Here is a 21,071-nt window from a genome sequence, read left to right on the forward strand (position 1 = left end):
GACTCACACTGGATTTTTAGAAGGTCCATCACCTGCATAAAGCAAAGAGCTAAGTTTGATATCTCAGATTCTGATAGCAGAATAAATATCACTTTCTTTCATGTGATTCATATACATGACAAATAAGGGAACTTACACCTGATTTTGCATCAAACCATCATTCTATATTTTAATTCTGTTAACTTACAGTTTAAATATTTATCTTTTTTATTGCTGATTTTCATACATATTCTGGTGTGTATATAAATTACTCCATATTCCATTTGCCTCATATAATTGTAATGTTCTAAACAGCTTTTCTCTTGTACTTTGTCATCTGCTAATATTGATATCGCTAACAATCATGCAGTCTGTACCAGGTAGTACAGACTCCATGATTGTGAGCTCACAGCTTTGTCATTGTTTTAATATTGATTTCATGATATTTTGATAATTAATGATTGTAATATTCTTGTGTATGACTGTGTGGTTGAGTGTCTTTATTTATTTTTGATACATTAATACCATGTACGATAGATAAACTGTTATCTGTGGTGCTGATGCGAGTGAGAACAATGACGGCCAAGATATCGTTGTGCAGGGAGTTTGACATGGGAGATTTTGTGAAATGTAGTATTTGTTGCCAAGAGAAAATAGATTGTGGTATTGAGAGTGGTAGTGGAGAGAGCGTGCCATAGATGTTTTATGAGCCAAAAATTCGAGACTACTCGGCATCAAAAGAATGAAGTAGCAGAAGTTAGTACTGAATTTTGGTTTCACAACTTGAAAGCTGTGAAACCAAAAATATTGGAGTTAATGGAATTCTGGGTTTAAGAAATGTGAAAGAGAGTATAAATGAGGTGATTAAAAATAGCAGTAAGATAGCATTTACAGAAGTTCAGGAGAACATAGAATACCTGAATAAAGAAATAGCTTGCTTGCATATAGTCCTTCACAGGACAAAGCACAAGATTGAAAGGCTGCAGAAACAGCAAGAGATTAATCAAACTGAGAACAACAAGAAGTTCGAAGCCAGAAAGAAAATTGTGAGAATAAACAAGACAAAGCGTAAGCAATTTTTTTTTTTTATGGTGATTCTATAAGGGAAGTACTTCATGAAAGCACTACAAATCTTGTTTCCCTAGTGCAGAAAATTAATAATATTAGTAATGCTGTTTAGAATGCAGAAAAGGAAGGTGAAAGAATTGATTGTTTTGGCTGGAACCAGTGACCTGAAAGGAGAGAAGTATTATGATGTGAAAGAGTTATTGGAAGAAGCAAAAAAAAAAAGAAGATTGATCAGCTGATGTTTGTGAGTCTGTTGCCACTCTATGACAGGGGAAAATTGAAGAGGGTGATGATAGCCAATGAATTAATATGCATGTTGTGCAGAAGGAATGATGTAGAGGTTGTGGACCTATGGCCTGAGTTTGGTGAACATAAAAATTGGTACGATGCTGATAGACTACACTTAATAGATTTAGGAGATAAGTGACTGGAGATAACTTTGTTCACTGAGAGTGGGTCAGTGCAAAGTCAGAAAAACTAAAGAAATTAGGGCAGATGCAGACGTGTGTGTGTGTGTGTGTGTATGCCCATGAAGCAAATCAGTGTGAGAATGACCAGCAAGTGCAGAATCTAGTCTCTCAAGCAAAAATATTAATAATGTAGTCAGTTCAGGAAGAAAAGTGGTTTGGAGCCTACAGGGATACTGCAGTTTCTATATACTAATGCCAGAGGTATCAGGAACAAGAGGGAGGAGTTTTGGGCATTGGTTAGTGCAACCTTGCCAAATGTTATAGGCATTAGTAAGCCTTGGCTAACAACAGATGATGTAGTTGCAGGGATAGAATGCGATGGATTTAGTATTTTTGGGGAGGATAGATTAGACAGGACAGAGGATGGGAAACTGCTGATGATAGCAGATGAATTGCAGCCAACAAGGATGGGAGTCATTCAGTCATGCAGATGGCAGTTCTTTTGAGTCAATCTGATGTGAGATTGAGGCCAATAGGACAAAATATAAAATTAGATGCTGCTATAGGCCTGGGATGATGCAGAAGACATGCATCAGCAGGTTAGTACAATGAGTGAAGGCAGAGAATACAACCCCATCTGGATTGCTGTGTTCAGGTCTGGTCACCTTGGGTTTCTTGTGGATGAGGAAGTGGTGGAGAGGTTCCAGAAGTAAGTAACCATCATTGTGAGTGGTCTGTGGAATGCTTGTTATGAGAATAGATTGAAGGTTTGTAAATTGCAAAAGGGAGGATATGATGGGAACATTTAAATTACTTAGTCTTTTATAGGATTGGTGTGGAGGAAATGTTTCAGTACTTGGATCATTCTTGGAAGTTGGGTAAGAATGTGGTTAGCAAGGGCATGAGAACTAGATCCTCCCCCCTCCCCAGAGAGTTGTGAATGAATGGAATGGATTGCCTGAGTCATTTGTGAGTACTTTGTCTGTTAATGGTTTCAAGGAGAGATATGATAGTTATTGTGTTGATAGTTTGGCAATGTCACGCTGCCATCTTCAGGAACATAAAGATATGGTATGTGCACGCAGGCACTAACAAAAGCAAATGAGGAAGAAAGCAAGAAACTATTATTGTTCCTTAAGTCCTAATGGTGCCCTCTGGCTGGCTAATTTGGTTGTCTTGGCAGTTGGGCTGAAGTTCTCAAAATGTAGGTCTCCCAAATTTGGGGTAGTTTCATGCACCCAAATTTATTGAGGTTAGGAACGTTTTTTAGAGCTGCTGAAGATTCCTTGAATAATCTTTCGTATTTAAACTTGCTGCGGTGTATTATTTTTGTTTTCTTCCAACGAATTCTATGGTGGGTATCTAAGGCATGGTCAGCCAGCCCGGAGCAGCTGTACTGGTGAAACCAGATGTAGTCTTTGTGTTCTGAAATCCTGATATTTGTTGTTCTGCCTGTTTGGCCAAAGTAGGACAATTTGCAGCTGCAAGGGACCTGGTATACACCAGGTAGGTCTAGGGGAAGTGGTTGGTCTTTGGTAGAGCGGATAAGGGATGCCAACTTTTTATATGGTCTGTAACAAGAAGTAAGGTCATATTTTCTGTGGATATTGGTTATTTTCTCAGAGGTGCCCTGAATGTAGGGGATGGTGATATATTTGGTGTAATCTTTATTGTGGAGGGGGGGGGGTTGTAGTTTACTGGTTTTAGTATTTTTTGAATTTTTTTGGGGTTATAGCCATTGGCTAAGAAAGTGTTGTGGATGTGGTTTAGTTCGGTAGTTAGGGCCTTGTCATCTGAGCAGATTAATTTTGCCCTGCTATATAGTGTTCACCAGTACAGCCGCTCTGGGCTGGCTGACCATGCCTTAGATACCCACCATAGAATTCGTTGGAAGAAAACAAAAATAATACACCGCAGCAAGTTTAAATACGAAAGATTATTCAAGGAATCTTCAGCAGCTCTAAAAAACGTTCCTAACCTCAACAAATTTGGGTGCATGAAACTACCCCAAATTTGGGAGACCTACATTTTGAGAACTTCAGCCCAACTGCCAAGACAACCAAATTAGCCTGCCAGAGGGCACCATTAGGACTTTAGGAACAATAGTAGTTTCTTGCTTTCTTCCTCATTTGCTTTTGTTAGTGCCTGCGTGCACATACCATATCTTTATGTTCCTGAAGATGGCAGCGTGACGTTGCTGAAATATAGAAGTTATTTATTAAAGTTATCTTTAATTAATATACTTTATATGCGTTGTTAATTCCGTAAACTAATTACCAGTTATGTTTGACCAACGTATAAGCCTTGCTACTAGAATTAGTAGATTCTAGTAGCAAACACGGAGATTCCATCGCACGAAAGGCCTGTCAATATGGCAAACTGAGGTTGAAGACTTCCAGACAACTAAATCGTCTGGTGTTCCTAAAACGCTGCCGGGATAACAAGGTAATCCCTAATTGTGTTAAATTGAAGCACCATTTTACTTCACAAAAAGCTCTGCGCATTTATAATCGCACTAGTTTCGCCCTTTTAAGAGAACAAATTACTGCAACATGTGTTCTCCTTGCCGACGTAAACAAAACCTTATGGGTGCTAGAGGAAGAGCTTTTGAATGCACTCGGCCATGATCTTTGGACGATACTTTATGACGTCTCATGCGCATCGGCAAGAAAAGAATTCGAAAAAATACGAAGTTGGCACTTGAAAAAATACGAAAACCTGATAAAGAATTCTACTTCCTTACCACCGCCACCACTCAACACTGTAGTCAACCTCTCGTCGGCAGTTTTAAAGCCTGAAGCACTCACCGCACTTGCACGTGGTCACAATTTTGCCCTAGCTCCTAAAAGAATACCTGCCGAAATCATGATCGAAATAGAACGTGGGATTTGCAATCTTCCTAACCATATCGCCAACAATGTCAGACTGGATGTAGTCGGTGTTCTCACTAAAGCCAAACCTCCAAAAACCAACTTATCCAAAGATGAATATACAGCCCTACAAGAAATGAAGAATAACAAAAAAATAGTAATCACCAAAGCGGATAAGGGAAACGCCACTGTGGTGCTAAATCAAAAGGACTACAAAGGTAAGCTTAATGCTTTAGTACTAGACCGTACCACTTATCTCCCTATTGAATATAATCCTACCAGCTCTCAGATTAGAACTCTCCACAGACTACTTAAGAAAGTCACTTCTTGGCCTGTGGAAGTCACTAACAAACTAAAACCTTACAACTCCAGACCCCCCCCCCCCCCCGATTATATGGACTCCCAAAAATACATAAACAAAATGTGCCATTATGTCCCATAGTGGATGGCATTGATTCCCCCACATATAAATTAGCCAAACATTTAGCCAAAACGCTCACACACTATACTGGCAATACACCATCACACATAAAAAACTCAGCCCACTTTAAAGCCAGTATAGAAAACCTCTCATTCCAACACACTGACATAATGGTCAGTTTTGACGTCTCCTCCCTATTCACTAATGTCCCACTCAAAGAAACCCTAGAGCTCATCCAAGCCAAGTTTCCTCCCGATATCTCAGCCCTATTTCGGTTCACAATGAACTCAGGCTATTTCGTTTGGCAAGGAAAGTTCTACAAACAGATAGAAGGGACAGCCATGGGTTCACCACTTTCCCAATCCTTCGCCAATTTCTTTATGGAGACCTTTGAAGAGAAAGCCTTAAACTCTGCCCCACAAAAACCCACTATTTGGCTTCGTTACGTGGATGATGTGTTCGCTATTTGGCCACATGGCTCAGACTCACTCCACCCCTTCCTAACACACTTAAACAACCAACACCCCAGAGTCCAGTTCACCTTAGAAAAAGAGGAAAACAACACTCTCCCCTTCCTAGACACTTTAATCACCCGCCAGCTTCATGGATCTTTGGTTTTCTCTGTTTACAGAAAACCCACCCATACTCACAGATACATTCACCAGTAATCCCACCATCCCCCCTCACAACAATATGGGGTTATAAAATCACTATATAACAGGATAAAATTAATCTGATCAGATGACAAGGCCCTAACTACTGAACTAAACTACATCCACAACACTTTCTTAGCCAATGGCTATAACCCCAAAAAAATCCAAAAAATACTAAAACCAGTAAACCACAACCCCCCCCCCCCCTGCTCCACAATAAAGATTACACCAAATCTATCACCATCCCCTACATCCAGGGCACCTCTGAGAAAATAACCAATATCCTCAGAAAATATGACCTTACTTCTTGTTACAGACCATATAAAAAGTTGGCATCCCTTATCCGCTCTACCAAAGACCAACCACTTCCCCTAGACCTACCTGGTGTATACCAGGTCCCTTGCAGCTGCAAATTGTCCTACTTTGGCCAAACAGGCAGAACAACAAATATCAGGATTTCAGAACACAAAGACTACATCTGGTTTCACCAGTACAGCTGCTCCGGGCTGGCTGACCATGCCTTAGATACCCACCATAGAATTCGTTGGAAGAAAACAAAAATAATACACCGCAGCAAGTTTAAATACGAAAGATTATTCAAGGAATCTTCAGCAGCTCTAAAAAACGTTCCTAACCTCAACAAATTTGGGTGCATGAAACTACCCCAAATTTGGGAGACCTACATTTTGAGAACTTCAGCCCAACTGCCAAGACAACCAAATTAGCCAGCCAGAGGGCACCATTAGGACTTTAGGAACAATAGTAGTTTCTTGCTTTCTTCCTCATTTGCTTTTGTTAGTGCCTGCGTGCACATACCATATCTTTATGTTCCTGAAGATGGCAGCGTGACGTTGCTGAAATATAGAAGTTATTTATTAAAGTTATCTTTAATTAATATACTTTATATGCGTTGTTAATTCCGTAAACTAATTACCAGTTATGTTTGACCAACGTATAAGCCTTGCTACTAGAAAGTTGATAGTTTGGGTTTCCCACAACCAATCTTAGGACTCCATGGAGGTGCCCGTGCAATAATATTAACCCTGTCATGCATAAGGGCCTCATATGAGGACATCATTTTTAACATATACGGGGCACAAATTAGCAAAATTAATGAATTCATGGTAATACTGTAACATTAAATAGTACTGTACCATCATTATAATTTTTTTATAAATGAATATAAAAATTCATGCATGAGAGGGTTAATATGATTTTTTTCCAGATCAAACTTAAATCCAGATACCTGTTATATGCCCATGATTTCTGAATTATTTGTGTTGAGGTAAATTCTGATCTAACAATCCGTGTTTGACCTTGGAATCAGATCTTGCTCTTCATGTTTCTTTTCACAATTTTTGTTACCCTTTTTGAAGTATGCTTGCATAAATCTTAGCTGGAACCTTCAGTAAGAAATTTCTCTCTAATTCTCACATTTCAATTTTTTCCCCTTTTTATAGATATGGGTTAATACTAGATATGTTATTAAATGCAAGACAGGTTTAACAGTTGTAGTATGTATGAGTATAATGTTATACGCTCCCATGTGACTATATATTATTGTTACTTTAATTGTTTAAGGTAAGATCATTAATAATTGTACAAACTTAAGGGGTGGGAGAGTGGTTAAAAATCCTGACTGAAATAGAGCACTTATCACTGAAGGCATTATTCAAAAGTGGAGATCATTGTTATTAGCAATTTTTTTGGACTGAAGATAAATGCATGCACAATCCATTTTGAAGGAATTAGTTATACAAGTTGTCATAATTAGTGTAATTTTGGAAACTTTGGTATTTTTTCTTGAAGAGTGGAAAGGAAGGTATATTTAAAGTCATCTGTTAATTATACGAGGTGGTGTCAAAAGGTTTCGAGATTAGCTCTGTTTACGAGAAATTACTTTATTTATATATGTTTACACACTATCACCTTCAAAATAGTCCCCTTGCATAGCAATACAGCACTCCCAGCATTCTGCCTCTTCTGGAATATGTCCTGGAAGTCTTCTTTTCGAAGCGTATCAAGCACCTTCTGTGATTCATGCTGGATCTTCACAGTGGTGTCAAAACGGCAACCTTTGAGCTGGATCTTCATCTTTGGGAAGAGGGCAAAATCCATAGGAGCTAAATCTGACTCCTATGAACTAGGGTGAATGCGGAAGTGAGATCATGTTGTTTCCAGCAAGAAACTTGCATGTGAGGAGAGCTCGGTGACACGGTACATTGTCGTCGTGAAGCATCCAGTTTTTCGTGCACCACAAATCCGGTTGCTTTCGCCGAATGTCCTCCCTCAGACGCCTTAAAGCCTGGCAGTAGAACTCGCTATTGACGGTCTGGACCCTGGGTACGAATTCTCGATGCACAATGCCGCGAATGTTGAAAAAGACGATGAGCATGCACTTGGTCGAGCTGTGGACTTACCTCACCTTTTTTGATCTTGGAGATGATGGGCTCTTCCACTGTGAAGACTGTTGCTTCTTCTCAGGGTTGTACCCGTATTCCAAGTTTCGTCACTGGTAATGATCCGCGACATAAAGGATGGGTCATCCACGAGATGCTGATGGAGTTCTTGGCAGACTTCGACATGGTTTTCCTTCTGCTCCTAGGTCAGCAGCCTGGGGACGAACTTGGCAGCAACACGGTGCATGTTCAAATCACACGAGGATTGCCTGGACTGTTCCGTATGACACACTGACAATGGCAGCAATTTTGTGGAGTGTTCTTTGACGATCCTCATGCACAAGTGACTGAATGGTTTTGACATTTTCGGGGGTTGAGCTTGTTGAAGGTCTTCCTGATCTCTCATCGTCTTCCAGTGATGTTCTTCCACTCTTGAAGTGCACTTGCCACTCAAAACACCTCGAACGACTCATTGCAACAACATCACCGTAAACTTGCCGAATCATGCCATACATCTCTCTCTCTCTCTGGCAGATTTGCCCAGTTTCACGCAGAATTTCACGTTCGCTCTTTGTTCTAACTTGCTGCCCATGATGAAATCGCAGACGTGGTAATGCACGTGGTCAGAATAGCACCAGTTGCGCAGCTCCCGATGTACACAGGACGATGTCTTTTGGCACACTGACTTATGAAGGTTGGTGCTCCCTGTGACTGTGCATGCAGCCTTGTGCTGCCATCTGTTGGCATGTTACAAAACTAGTCTTGAAACTTTTTAATACCACCTCATACATTTTGCTTTGAAGGTTTAATGCCTTATCACAATATCAGATGAAAGAAGGAAATATCAAAATTTTGTCTTCAGTTCCTGAGATGTTCTCAGGATTGCAGCTATCAGAGTGTTATCACAAAAGTACAATGTAGATATGAATAAGAGTTCAAAATATTCCGGCTAGTTAAGGATGGCTAGTTACGTTGTTTTTGACAAAAAATTACATTCTTTGAAATCTTGAAGTTTCTTGAAGTCAGTTTTAATTTAGGAGCATTCTTTAGAGCATATGCAAATTCTCAGGGTATTTTACCTCTGAAGCAACATCATTTTAAAATAATGGTTTCTTCCATCGTACTCCATTAATTCATAAATAATTATTTATTCATAAATAAATAAATTGATATTGATTCATAAATAGGTGGTTTCAGTGTTGTTGTTTTTTTAAGCTACAGATTTATCCTATAATAAGTAAGATTACATTGATAATTGATCCTTTGCACTCTTGTTAACTTATGTCTTATGTAAGTGGATTTCATATTTAGGATAGCGGATAAGGAGACTCATTTGAATATTGGTTTACATACTTGGTATTTAAGGTTTTTTATTCTTTCAGAATTTGGTGTAGTAAGGAACTACACCACCTATTTTGGAGGGACCTGTATGCTTCATGTTTGGGGTAGGGGAGTGGTTTAGGATCTGGATTGTATTCATTACTGGTGAAACTATTTAAGATTTATTCTAATTCATTTTGGAGTATGATATCTTTGGAGCAAATGGACCTAGTCTTGTGTGTTAATGTTTTTGTTATACTATTCTTTTGTGCAGGATGGTGGAGTGAATTAATATTTGAGTATCTGGGAATCTGATGACTAAAGTATCTTGAAATGGTAAGCAGTGGTTGTCTTCAATTTCTACTGTAAATTTTATTCTAGGGTTTAAATATGTTAAATTTCTTATTAAATCCCCCTCTACATGCAGACTAATGGAGAATATACAGACCTTTTCATAATAGCTACTCCCTTGTATAGAGAGACATCTGAAATGTTGACCAAGATAATCTCATCTTCCCTAGTTGGAGGAAATGCCAACTTGATCCCTATGTAATTCATCACCTATTGAAACTACTGCCTTACTTTTTTGGAGGCCTGAAGTGGATATTGCCACTTCAAAGTCCATTTCAGACTTGGAAAAGCCGAAGTGCAGAAAATTTGCCAAGACCATTAAGTGCAACTTCATACCAATGCATGTTACCTCTTGTCATTATTCTTTGGTTCCTTCCTCTTCGTGCAATGTGAATGATAGCTAAAAGGCCATCCCAAACACACTAGGCATCTTAAACTTCCTCCATATGGGGTAATGCATCCTCAGTACCCTCAAATGTAGTTCTGCAGGCTGACTAGTAAAACGTGGGACTGAATGAAGAATATGAAAGTTGAAATGGCTGGAGAATGAAGGTGACTTCGGACAGGTGCTTTACTCATTTAATAAATAAGATCTGGAAGTTGAAAATAAATTACAGGAATAAATGTGAGGAAAAATGGAAACATTCTGTCCAGACAGTATAAAATTTTCAGATGGAACAAAGTATTTCTCTCTAGGGCACATAAATATTCATCTGAGATCAGTGGTCACTTCTACCATTTATAAATTAGCCAAACATCTGCCCCTAGTTCTTTCAGCCTTTGTAGGTAATTTTCCTTCTCACATTAAAACATATATTGGATAAGGTTTTATTTCTTTCATTCTAATTAGTTTGGATGTGATTTTATATTTTTACAAATATTCCTCCAGTCATCATTACATTATCTGATGCCATCATTAATACCAGTTATTCTCTTGTCAGAAAAAACTTTTCACACACATTGAATTATCAGCAGTTGGTTTTGTAGTATTATCTTCTTTCTTACCAGCTATTAAATGGATCATTTTGAACAACACATCCTGAGCAGTTACTCCATGACCTTTTCTTTGGTTACACTTTGTGGATGATACTGTTACAAGTTGGAGCTCTGTTATCAGAATTGCAAGTTTTCTACAAAAGATAAACTCAGTATACAATAAATAATCTATTTTACTCTGGCAAAAGCAACCAGGTATAGTCTTATGTTTCTAGATTTTTTTCAATTTAAAGTAACCAGACAGCAGACTTTCATTGTACAGAATGAAAAAATAACACAATAAGTATATAGATGACACATTCCATCATAATTTTCAAACAAAAGTTGAGCACCAAAAAATTCTGTATTGTTGAGTTCACACCTTGTCCACAGATACACTGGAATATTGAATAAAGAAAGCTATGAAGTTTTTATTCATGAACCATAACCAGACTTCAATAAGAATGACTGCCTTAAGCTATCCCACTGTGAGGTAATCTTACTAAATACAGTTCACACTTAACTTTTTTTTTAATCCACATTAAATTTTCACTGCATTATTTCTTTCAGCTTTAATGGTAATTGCAATTATTCTTCTCTTGTTTTACAGTATGCAGAAGTATTGCCATAATGTTTATATTTCTATTCTGTTTAAATAATTGTATTGCAATAAATAATTTTTTTTTTTCAGCTAAATCTTTGATGCTAAGTAATCCAAACCATTTTTTTAATATGCATTAAAGTATTCTTGTTCTCTCCATTATTTTTTTACAGTTACATTATTATACTATATATATTGCAGTTTTGGAAGAGAGGGCATATGAAGGAGACATGAGAATTTTACAAGTCATTGAAGCATATTGTACAAGTGCAAAAACTAGATATACTGTTAATTCAGGTATGTACCATTTCTTTCTTTGTTAATTAAATTCTTTCAGAATACATTGTGCATTGAGAGATGGAAACATTCCTGGTTATTTAACAGGACTTTAATAAAACTGAAATGACCACACATGGATGATGATGTGTCACAAAAGTTGACAATGTGCATATTTTTTTCATAGTTTAAAATAAAAACTGTTTCTTTGCAAAGTTTTTCATCTCTGGAAGAAAACTATTAAATAATAACTAACAACATATGACTGAGATATAGAGAATTTGATGCCTTTTTTGAATGCTAATATGCATGCTTTTAAAAGTAGTATCCAAACTTAGAGGTGGACATAATATTTCTTTTATTAAAGTTATACTGTAATAACTTTATTAGTAATTAATAAAAAAAATTAATTTTTTTAAAATTTGAGCTGCGCCATTAGTTATATTCTAAGATTTTATTTATTTATCTTATTCTCTTTGTTATGTCTGCCTTACTTCTACTCATTTAAATCTTTCTGTTAAGTTCTCTTTACCTTTTTCTATCTTAAGCTGATTAATTCAGTCCTGCTTGTAATCTTTTATACTACCTACAAGTGTTAGCACTGTTAGTGAGAAGACCTCTGGAATAGGCAATTCATGGATACAGTGTTAACTATTTCCCACGCAATATAATTCATGGAAAATTTATTTGTTTTTTTGACTGCACCATCCTGAGTTAATGTTAATGCACAGGAAGAATAGTTATAACGCTTATAGAATAGATCACTTTCTAAAATAATACCTTAAATAGTCAGTCGTGGCAATTTCTGTAATTTAAGCACACCGGTTCGGTTATTTTGGTGAAACATTGCATTGGTCAAAAATCAGGCGATAGTTTTTCAACAAACAAAATGTGTTTATTTTACTTTAAGCACAATACAATATTAAACAAATTCTCTCTAATTCCTGCTTTAAACTTAAAGACGTAACCTTACAATATAGACCTGCAATTCCCAATGCTAAGAAAAACTTGCTTTGCCAACTCTAGACAATTTCTGGTTGTTACAATCAATATCACTGACTAATATTCTTCTCAATAAATATATTAGCTAACTTTCAGCCTCAATTTCCTATAGCAACTTGATAATTAATTTTAACAAAGCTACTTTCAGCAGACATACAATTCTTGATCACAATCTCAGCCATCAACGTATTAAAATCTACTCACAAATTCATAGAAACAAGCAGTCAGCAGAAACAAGTGGTTCTGCTGACTGCTTTCCTCGGTCCTATATCCTAGCCTTTGCTGAATGGCTTTTGGCAGTCATCCTGGTGTGGTCCTCGTTCGGGATCTGTAGCATAGCTCACCGCTCACCGTCGGTTATTGGATTTACTGTCGACTCCTCATATCTGGTCACACGTGGCATGTTCTACTACTGGAAATATATCTCTGTAGAACGATCTTCTTCTCCTGGGCTTTCTCCTTCTGCAAGACGAACAAACTCCTCGAACAGCCTTGAACCTAAGCTTCCGAACAGACAGCCTCGAACCTAAACTCCCGAATAGCCAGCCTGATTCTAGGTTCTCAAGACCTCTTTTATATGATTCAGAAGCTCCTTTGTTTTTAGTGTTGGAGAACCCCGAATCTTATGTAAATAACTTACGTCACTGTTGTTTTGATCTTCAGGGTTGGCAGCAACAATCTACATCTGAACGACCTTCAATACTTTTGTTTACTTTCAAGTCGTCATAATCCGGTCTAATCTCCTTAACTTAAAGAAATACTTTTAACATTCTGTTACATCAAACCATTATAATTCACAATATTACCCTTTACAATATTTTCATAATTTGTGAACAATTTCTATATCATTCTTTTTGTTAGTTAGTTTTACAAGTTTACAATCAGTACTTCTTTAAAATATAGTAAGTTACAATTCTTTCTTTCCTCATGGTTTCTGACCTCAGTAAAATCGATGCCGAAAAATCGTTATATAAAATTTCACCGCATTGAATTTTACAATACTTCTTTATCTTTCTGGAACTTGAAATAGTATTTTGTAATAGAACTTACTTTTTGTACATTTATTTTCTTTACTTGTGTACACTTTTTTGAGAGTATTTTCATTGGATTTGGCATAGAGGCACCTTCTGTACATTGAGAGATGGAAATCTCTCAATGTACAGAAGGCAGAACAGCTGTCGCTTGCAACTGGATTGTCAATTTCTTCTCTGGATATTCACATTGTGTTGTAGTCTGATTTCTCCTAATGACAGTTTTGCTAACAACAGTACACTGTTCCTCTTCTTTCTATTGATAAACTTTGTATTGCTCAAATGATCAGATACTTCCTTATCCGGTATCTTAAAAAATTTGATTTTCTTGCCATTCTCTGTGGGTGAGGACAACTTAATGAATTTCAATGTACCAGCATGCAGTTCTGTCATATTTATCATAAGGAAGATCTTCCTTCCCTTTACCTTCACTCCCTTCCTTTTAATAAGCTGAGATCTCTGGTCAGAATCAGATTTCTTTCTTGAGCTGACTTACACTTCTATAGCATTTCCTGGCATAACTTAGCATATCCATAGCAGCATCTGCAGTTCTCATGCTTGGTCCTCTTATTCTAAGTGCATCTTGTACAACTTCTAACATTACAAATTCATTGACTGTTACAATACTTAGAATATCCAGAAGAGGCAGTTTTCATAAATGACCCATCTTTCATGGACTCACTCCATTCACTTGCCCATAGATGTTCTGTTCCTTCCTTGTACATTTTCCTGACCAAAAATAGCCACCATCATTCCTCTGCTTTCTTCTAAGTGTGTGAAAACATGAGCAACTGCTGGTCAGTATCCATACATATTTGAGATTTAAACCTTACTTAACCATCTTCTTGTCTTTTCTGAGATATCCTCACACTGCTTTCTCCAAGGTCTGCAACCTCCAGCTACTCACAAAACTCAACAGGTTATTTTTTTCTCCATAATCATTTGTCCACACAGGACTTGTGACATCTTGTGTGTTGGAGAGGGGCTTGAGATCAAAAAATAGCAGCACAGACTTTATTTTATAGACTTATGGGCAGTATAGTGATGGTAGCTTGTCATTGGTGGAGTAATAATGGGGCTACTTTTTAAGTCTGAATGTAGTAAAATTTTATTTTTTTTGAGAGTTGGATTCATTTTGAAGTTTTTCGGTGAATGAAGATTCTGTTAAGGTTTCTAAATGTTTATTATTAGGATGATAGTTTTTAACAGTTTGGTATATCTGTTGTATATAAAGGAATTTTGTTGGTTAATGCTGTAACCATGCCTCAAAGTGGGAGAAACAAATCTTTTTTGGGATGAGATATGGCATAAGTACTGTGCACACTTACAATAACAGACATTGCTATAACAGAATGATGTAATATAACAAACTGTTGAAAAATCAATGCTAGAGTCCATACCAGTAATACAACTTTAAATTCAATGCTGCAGATGATAAAGAACAATATATACATTTGTGTATATATATATATACATATACATATATATGTATATATATGTGTTTCTGGTTATCATTATGTGTTATTCAGTTGTTGTGAATCAGTTGCTCTCTCTCTTATATATACAAGGTCCAACACAAAAAAACAAGACCAACTCTAGCTTGGGAACAGAGAGTGGGAGGGGAACAAAGAGATGGTTATAGAGCATGTTCTAACCTCCTGTCACCGTGAGACAAGGTTCAACTGCATTGCTTTACTCAGTATGAGTGGATGCATGTTCAAATTAGGTTTTCTTACCCTCATTCGGAAAATGTTGGAGTGCAAGAGTGAACAGCGAATTAACATCAAATTTCTTGCGAAACTGAAGAAATTTGAGACAGTGCATGTCTCATGCACGCGTTTTTGAATGACGATTTTCGGAAAGCAGAGAAAGCATAAACGTGCATGATTGCCAAGGCCACTCATGCACAGCAGTTACCGATGACAACATTAAAAAAGTGTGAGATATGATTTGAAAAGACAGAAGGTTGGGTGTTCGAGTGGTTTGGGTAGTTCATTTGGACAGGGAAAGTGTTTGATGCATTTTAATGGAAGAATTGAACATGAAAAAGGTTTGTGCAAAAATGGCAAACAGATGAACAAAAAAAATGTTGCGAGGAACTATGTGAATCATCCTTTGCAACGCATTAAGGATGAACCAGATATGTTGAATTCAGTAATTACTTGTGATGAAATTTGGATATTTACATATGATCCGTAAACCAAGCAACAATCAATGCAGTGGAAGTTAGCAACATCTTCAAGACCAAAAAAAGCATTCATGAGTCGTTCAATGTTCAAGGCCACATTGATTGTTTTCGTCGATATCCAGGGTATTGTAATGGCAGAGTGGGCTCCCAGCAGCCAGACGGTAAATCAGCAGTATTACCTTTAAGTCTTGACAAAATTGCACAAATGTGTGAGAAGGAAATGACCAGAATTGTGGAGAAACGGTTGGATTTTGCACTAAGACAACGTGCCAGCCCACAACGCTTTGTCTGTGAAGCAGTTTTTAGCTAATCACAACATCACTGTGCTTGAGCACCCATCCTATTCACCAGACCTGGCTCCCTGTGACTTCTACCTCTTCCCAAAGGTCAGGTTGGTGCTCAAATGACCCTTTTTTTTGTCAGTAGAAGACGTGAAAGCAAAAACGATAGATCCTCACCAGCCTTTCAGAAAATGATCTGCAGAATTGCTTTGAATGTTGGCAGCATCGTATGCAGCTGTGTGTCAACTCAGAAGGGAACTATTTTGAACGAGATCATAGTTGATTTTCTCAATTTGTTAAATAAAAAGAGATACAGGCACAGTCAGTCTCGTTTTTTTCTGTGTCAAACCTCATATATGTATATATCAGGGGCAAATATTCCGGGTGTGCAGCGCTCGCTCATCCACGAAATATCAGTATCATCAATATTATATTTTTGCATTTATTTCCGTTAAGGACTCCCCCAATTGTTTGCAGACTTCACTCGATTCCTAAAATTGAACACAATATAGTAATGCTTCATTGTTCTCTTCACGAGGATAATAAAGCATTAGTGCTTCATGAAGAGGGCACTTTTCGACGCGTAAACATTGTTTCACATTCACGTTAATAGCCCGGTTGTGCTTTCAAAATGCAAACACCTTTGAGGCCTTCGAAAAGATGTAAAGATGTAAGGGTGCAGCGGGTCAAATTCTTAGCTTTCTAATATTTTTAAACCGCTGAGAAGGCGGGGCTGGGTGAGCTAAAATTTTGAGCTCACTCAGCACCTAGCATCTGTGATTGGTTATTGTGTCACCAATCCAATTGAACGTTGTCACTTGTCATGCGTTGAGTGCTTTTCGTATCTGATGTATATTACAAACAGTTGTTATGCATGTTTTCTGGAACTGAAAATTTGAAAGTGGATGTTAGGAGAAAAATGCTAATTGTTTTTTTCTTTTGCTTGTGCAGTATAGCATCTGAGGTTGCAAAGTATTTTAATGGTATATAGAGACATTTTTATTCTAGTCTTCGGAAACAACAAACAGTAAAAAATATCTATTCCTGAATAAAAATGAATATTCTGTGTATTATAAAACATTGTCGATTTACAAGAAAATACCAGCATATGTGAGATTGATAAGACAGAAGAACCGCTGATACTAAAAAAAAAAAAAAAAAAAAAAAACTGATGAATGTAGGATTCTTGAAAGTGTGGATAATTCCGATAATGATCGGATGTTATGTATACTGAGTCTCAGTAAACAAAAGAAATTTCTTGGAAAATGGAGCGAAATATACACAAACCAGAGAAATACACATAACATGGGCAACAAATTTTACGAGATGATTTGCTGCTCCATCAAACGATATTTATTCCTGCCATTCTCTGTCTCCTAGTAAGTTTTTTTTTTTAATTATGCCATCATAAATTCACTTATTCATATCTAGACTTTATAGGATCGTGCTATATAGGACTTATAGGACCTATAAGCAACTTATAGGACACACATATCACAAATGTTAATTATTAATAATTCGTTTACCATTAATGAAAGTATTTCTACTTACACTTATTCTTTCTTTTCATTTCCTATTCTAACATGTCTTATAAATGATGGTTCATGTATTTTCATCTCTGAGTGTTTCTAATATACCAACCAACTATAGCATTCTCCTTCATTGTTGTTTTCTAATAAATCTTAAAACAAATAGATTGTTCCCCCACTCCATGCAGAAGTATTCAAAGTTATCCTGCACTTAATTGCATTGGACCAATTAAAATGAGCGCTGATGCGCTATGCACTCTCAAAACTTTCATACATCGATAAAAATGCAATCATACGGTCATGGGCATATGCAGAGGGGCAAACTGGAAACTCCTCCCCAGGCTCGAGTAAAAAATGCCACAAATTATAATCATAAAAGTGATTGAGATATGTAACCTTAAACCCTCGACCATGGAAAGTTTTGTCTGTCTTAAAATTTTATTATGAGTTGGCCTATTTTGGCCCATGGTGGGGTAGCCATGGAATACGTGTTTTATTGCAGCAATAAAACACGTGTTCCTGTTCTTGGTTCATCTTTTTCTGATTGGTGAATAGCGAGACCAGTTCGTTTGCCATGTTAGTGAGTCACTGAGTGAAGTGTAAATTGTAAATTTATAGTGAAACAAATTTAAACAGAAAAATACATTTTTAAAAGGTAAGTGTATCTAATTTAAAATTGTTTTACTTGTTAGTTTTATGAATTTTTTGCTTTTAAACTGAAATAATTTAATTTAGGATTTAGGCTTAATTAATTAGTTGGTTTTTAATAAAATATGCTGGCCAATTTTTTATATATGAAATTGTGCTAAAAACTGTATTAATTTTGAATACTTTTTTTCCCCAAGAATTAAAGATCATTAAAATCAACGTAAAATGAAAATAATGTACTGTATTTATAGTTTACATCGATAAATAATTACATTAAAAAGTAAAAATAGTTCAAATTGTAACTGAATAAAACTAATGTGTTAACATAGCACCCTCTATGGGCCAGATAACCATAAAGTTAATTTGAAGAAAGGAGTCTCCATGACCTTTGGCAAATTAATGTGGCCATACCTACTGAGATTGTGAGAGTACTTCATTGCCAGTGCTGATTCCAAAAAATACTTTCAGACCTATAGTGGCTTCTATGTGACATTGACATCTTCTTCCATTTAATCTTGTGCGAAAGAGTATCTAAAGCATGATTTGCCAGTTCTGTACAGATCATTGCTGATGTAATTTTTGCTTTCAAGGCAGATATTAACTGATCTACCAGTCTCTTCAAAGTAGCCTAAACTGCAGGCACAAGAAATTATACATTCTAGGATGTACAAAGGGATGAAGTTGATCTTTAGGAGAATGGATGGATGGAGATAGTTTGCTGAATAGTTTGAAACTGGCATGGAGATCATATTTGCAAAGAACTCAACAACATAGTGCTAGAATTCAATATTTATTCTGCTTTTGTATTTTTGGTTGTGGGTTTGTGAATTGATATCAAAGGGTATTACCAGTTTTTATTAAAATAAAGTGGCTTTACTGTATGGGAGAGGGAAGATTTGGAAGTGATGAGTTTTTATTGTGCATAGAGATGTGAACGTAATCTGTTAATTAGTGTTTTGCAAAGTGCTCAGTTGACTCTGGGACTCTGGTGAGTGGGTGTAGCTGTGTTTTGTGTGAGGAATTGTATTTCACTTGTGTACAAGATTTTGCTTCTATTTGAATGTATAGATACTGAGAGAGTAGTAAAAGTTATAATGGAACTAATTGCATATGTCAGTGGGTTGGTTTTGTTGTCATATAATAGCTAAGCTTATGAATTTATCAATCTTTAGTATAATTGGTCCTGAAATGAAATATGTTGTCATGATGATGGAGTATTTTGAGAAGCGGTGTCATTGAGTACAAGTGATGTATATTGGCCTAAGCTGATCTTGCTGGAGTAGGGAGATTGGGATGATGTATGTAAGGACATTTGTATAGAGCAGTGTTTCCCAAATTTTTCCAATGATGGAACGCTTAACAAATTCCTGAAATTTTTACAGAACACCTTGGTCAGAGTTGCAGCATTTAATCCAGGTTCATATTAATATTAATTTTGATAATTTTTCATGGAACACTTATTCACTTTCCGTGGAACACTGGTGTTCTGTGAAACACAATTTGGGAAACCCTGGTATAGAGCATCATGCCATTAAAGTATGTAATAGCATCTATACAAAAGATGCATATTTCTTACATGTATGCTGGAATGTGCTAGGAGCATTTCTGAAATTGGAATCGGTGTGATTGTGGAATGATAATTATGACTTACATAGCTTTATTTGTAAATTTTATTTGTCCAGTTAACTTGTATGGTAATTTGTTATAGTGTGTATACGGATTTGTTTTCTCGAGTGGTAGCAGTGGATGTTTTCTAAGATATCTCTGAGCATTGCTGTTGAGGAAGGCCAGAGGGAAGGCATAAGTAAGGTAGTTTGGTGGTTTCACCCTGTGCTTTGTCTTTGCTGGTTATCATTAGGATGCTGTGTTGTGAGGCCTTATTTTCTTTCTGGGAATTTTTGTAGCATATCTAGTTTTAATGTCTGTTCTATTAAGTTAATATTTATCTGTAATGTGCATTATTTCTAATGCAACAGGCATTTTTATTTTTAGGTATTTTTTGTTGGCATGGGATTTCCTGTAATCTCAGCAAAAAATAAAATAACACCTGAGGTAAATGCATTTAGAAAGGAAAATTGTGAAGACTTTTTATTGATATACATTGTCAATGTATGTAATGACATACTGTTCACTGGTAATGCTGTGAAAGTGATACAGAATGAAAGAAAAAATTATTAATAATGTAAGTTTTTGTTTTCTGGAAATAGACAACAGAATTAGTAAAGCTGGTATGATAGAAGCCAGCTGAATAAATTTATATGGAATAAGAAAGAAATTAGTTTCTTTCTTATTCCATATATACACTAAATTAGCTGTATACAAGACAGTGTTTAAACCAATTGTAACTTGTGGATCTGAGAGCTGGGTTAGAAATAAAACACTTCATCAAAGACTGGAGACCTCTGATATGAGAGTTCTGAGAAAGATTAGTGGAGTGAATTCGTTCTTTTAGAGAAACTTGTGCCATAGTTATATTACTTATTTATATGAAAACAAAAGGCGTGGATGTTTCTTCGTGTAAATAAGTAACATGGCAGAGTGAACAGATGGCAGTATCAGATTCAAAATAAGGATATTAGGAAAGAACTTGCCATTCAGGAATGTGTTAGTAGAGCTAATCTCAAGTGGTATGGCCACTTAAACTGAATGGGAGAGGAAAGATTAGCTAAACAAGTATTCTTTGTGATGTTGGCAAGGAAAAAACCAAGATGTCTTAAAAGACAGAAATATAAGATCTGATAATGTTGGAATTTTCAAAAATTGTGGATTAATTTGGAGGAAAACTGTTGATCAGAAGTTGGTAATGGTATTACTTTTTTCATGTAGTACTATCATAATATCCTGCACATGAGGGCACATATTATTAATTTTTAATTGATTAAAATCTCCTGAGGCCTTTCTCATTCAAGAGCGTAAACTGCACTCTTTTTATAGCTCTAATTTTTAGAAACCAGAGGGAAACTGATCTCTGTCTCTCATCATTGCTGAGTTTCAATGCATTCCCATGGAGTGTTAGATAAGTGGCCTTTCTGTAATCTCAGAGTTAGTGCTTTTTTGTATGTACTCATG

At 36.4% G+C, this 21,071-nt stretch overlaps 1 protein-coding gene across 6 annotated transcripts in view; it reads left to right on the top strand.

Moving 5' to 3' along the window:
* RtGEF (Rho-type guanine nucleotide exchange factor) overlaps window positions 1-21,071 on the top strand; it is a 334,719-nt gene that overhangs the window by 169,515 nt on the left and 144,133 nt on the right. For all 6 annotated transcript variants that reach the window (XM_090411130.1, XM_090411129.1, XM_090411131.1 and 3 more), the window contains exon 15: window positions 11,249-11,344. In XM_090411130.1, the coding sequence (XP_090267256.1) occupies window positions 11,249-11,344 (96 nt within the window). The remainder of the gene's footprint in view (window positions 1-11,248; window positions 11,345-21,071) is intronic.

The sequence above is a fragment of the Typopeltis vanoorti genome, chromosome 21 (assembly GCF_054136105.1).
Source record: "Typopeltis vanoorti isolate ZY-2024b chromosome 21, IOZ_Tvanoo_1.0, whole genome shotgun sequence".
In the NCBI taxonomy this organism is placed as follows: domain Eukaryota; kingdom Metazoa; phylum Arthropoda; class Arachnida; order Uropygi; family Thelyphonidae; genus Typopeltis; species Typopeltis vanoorti.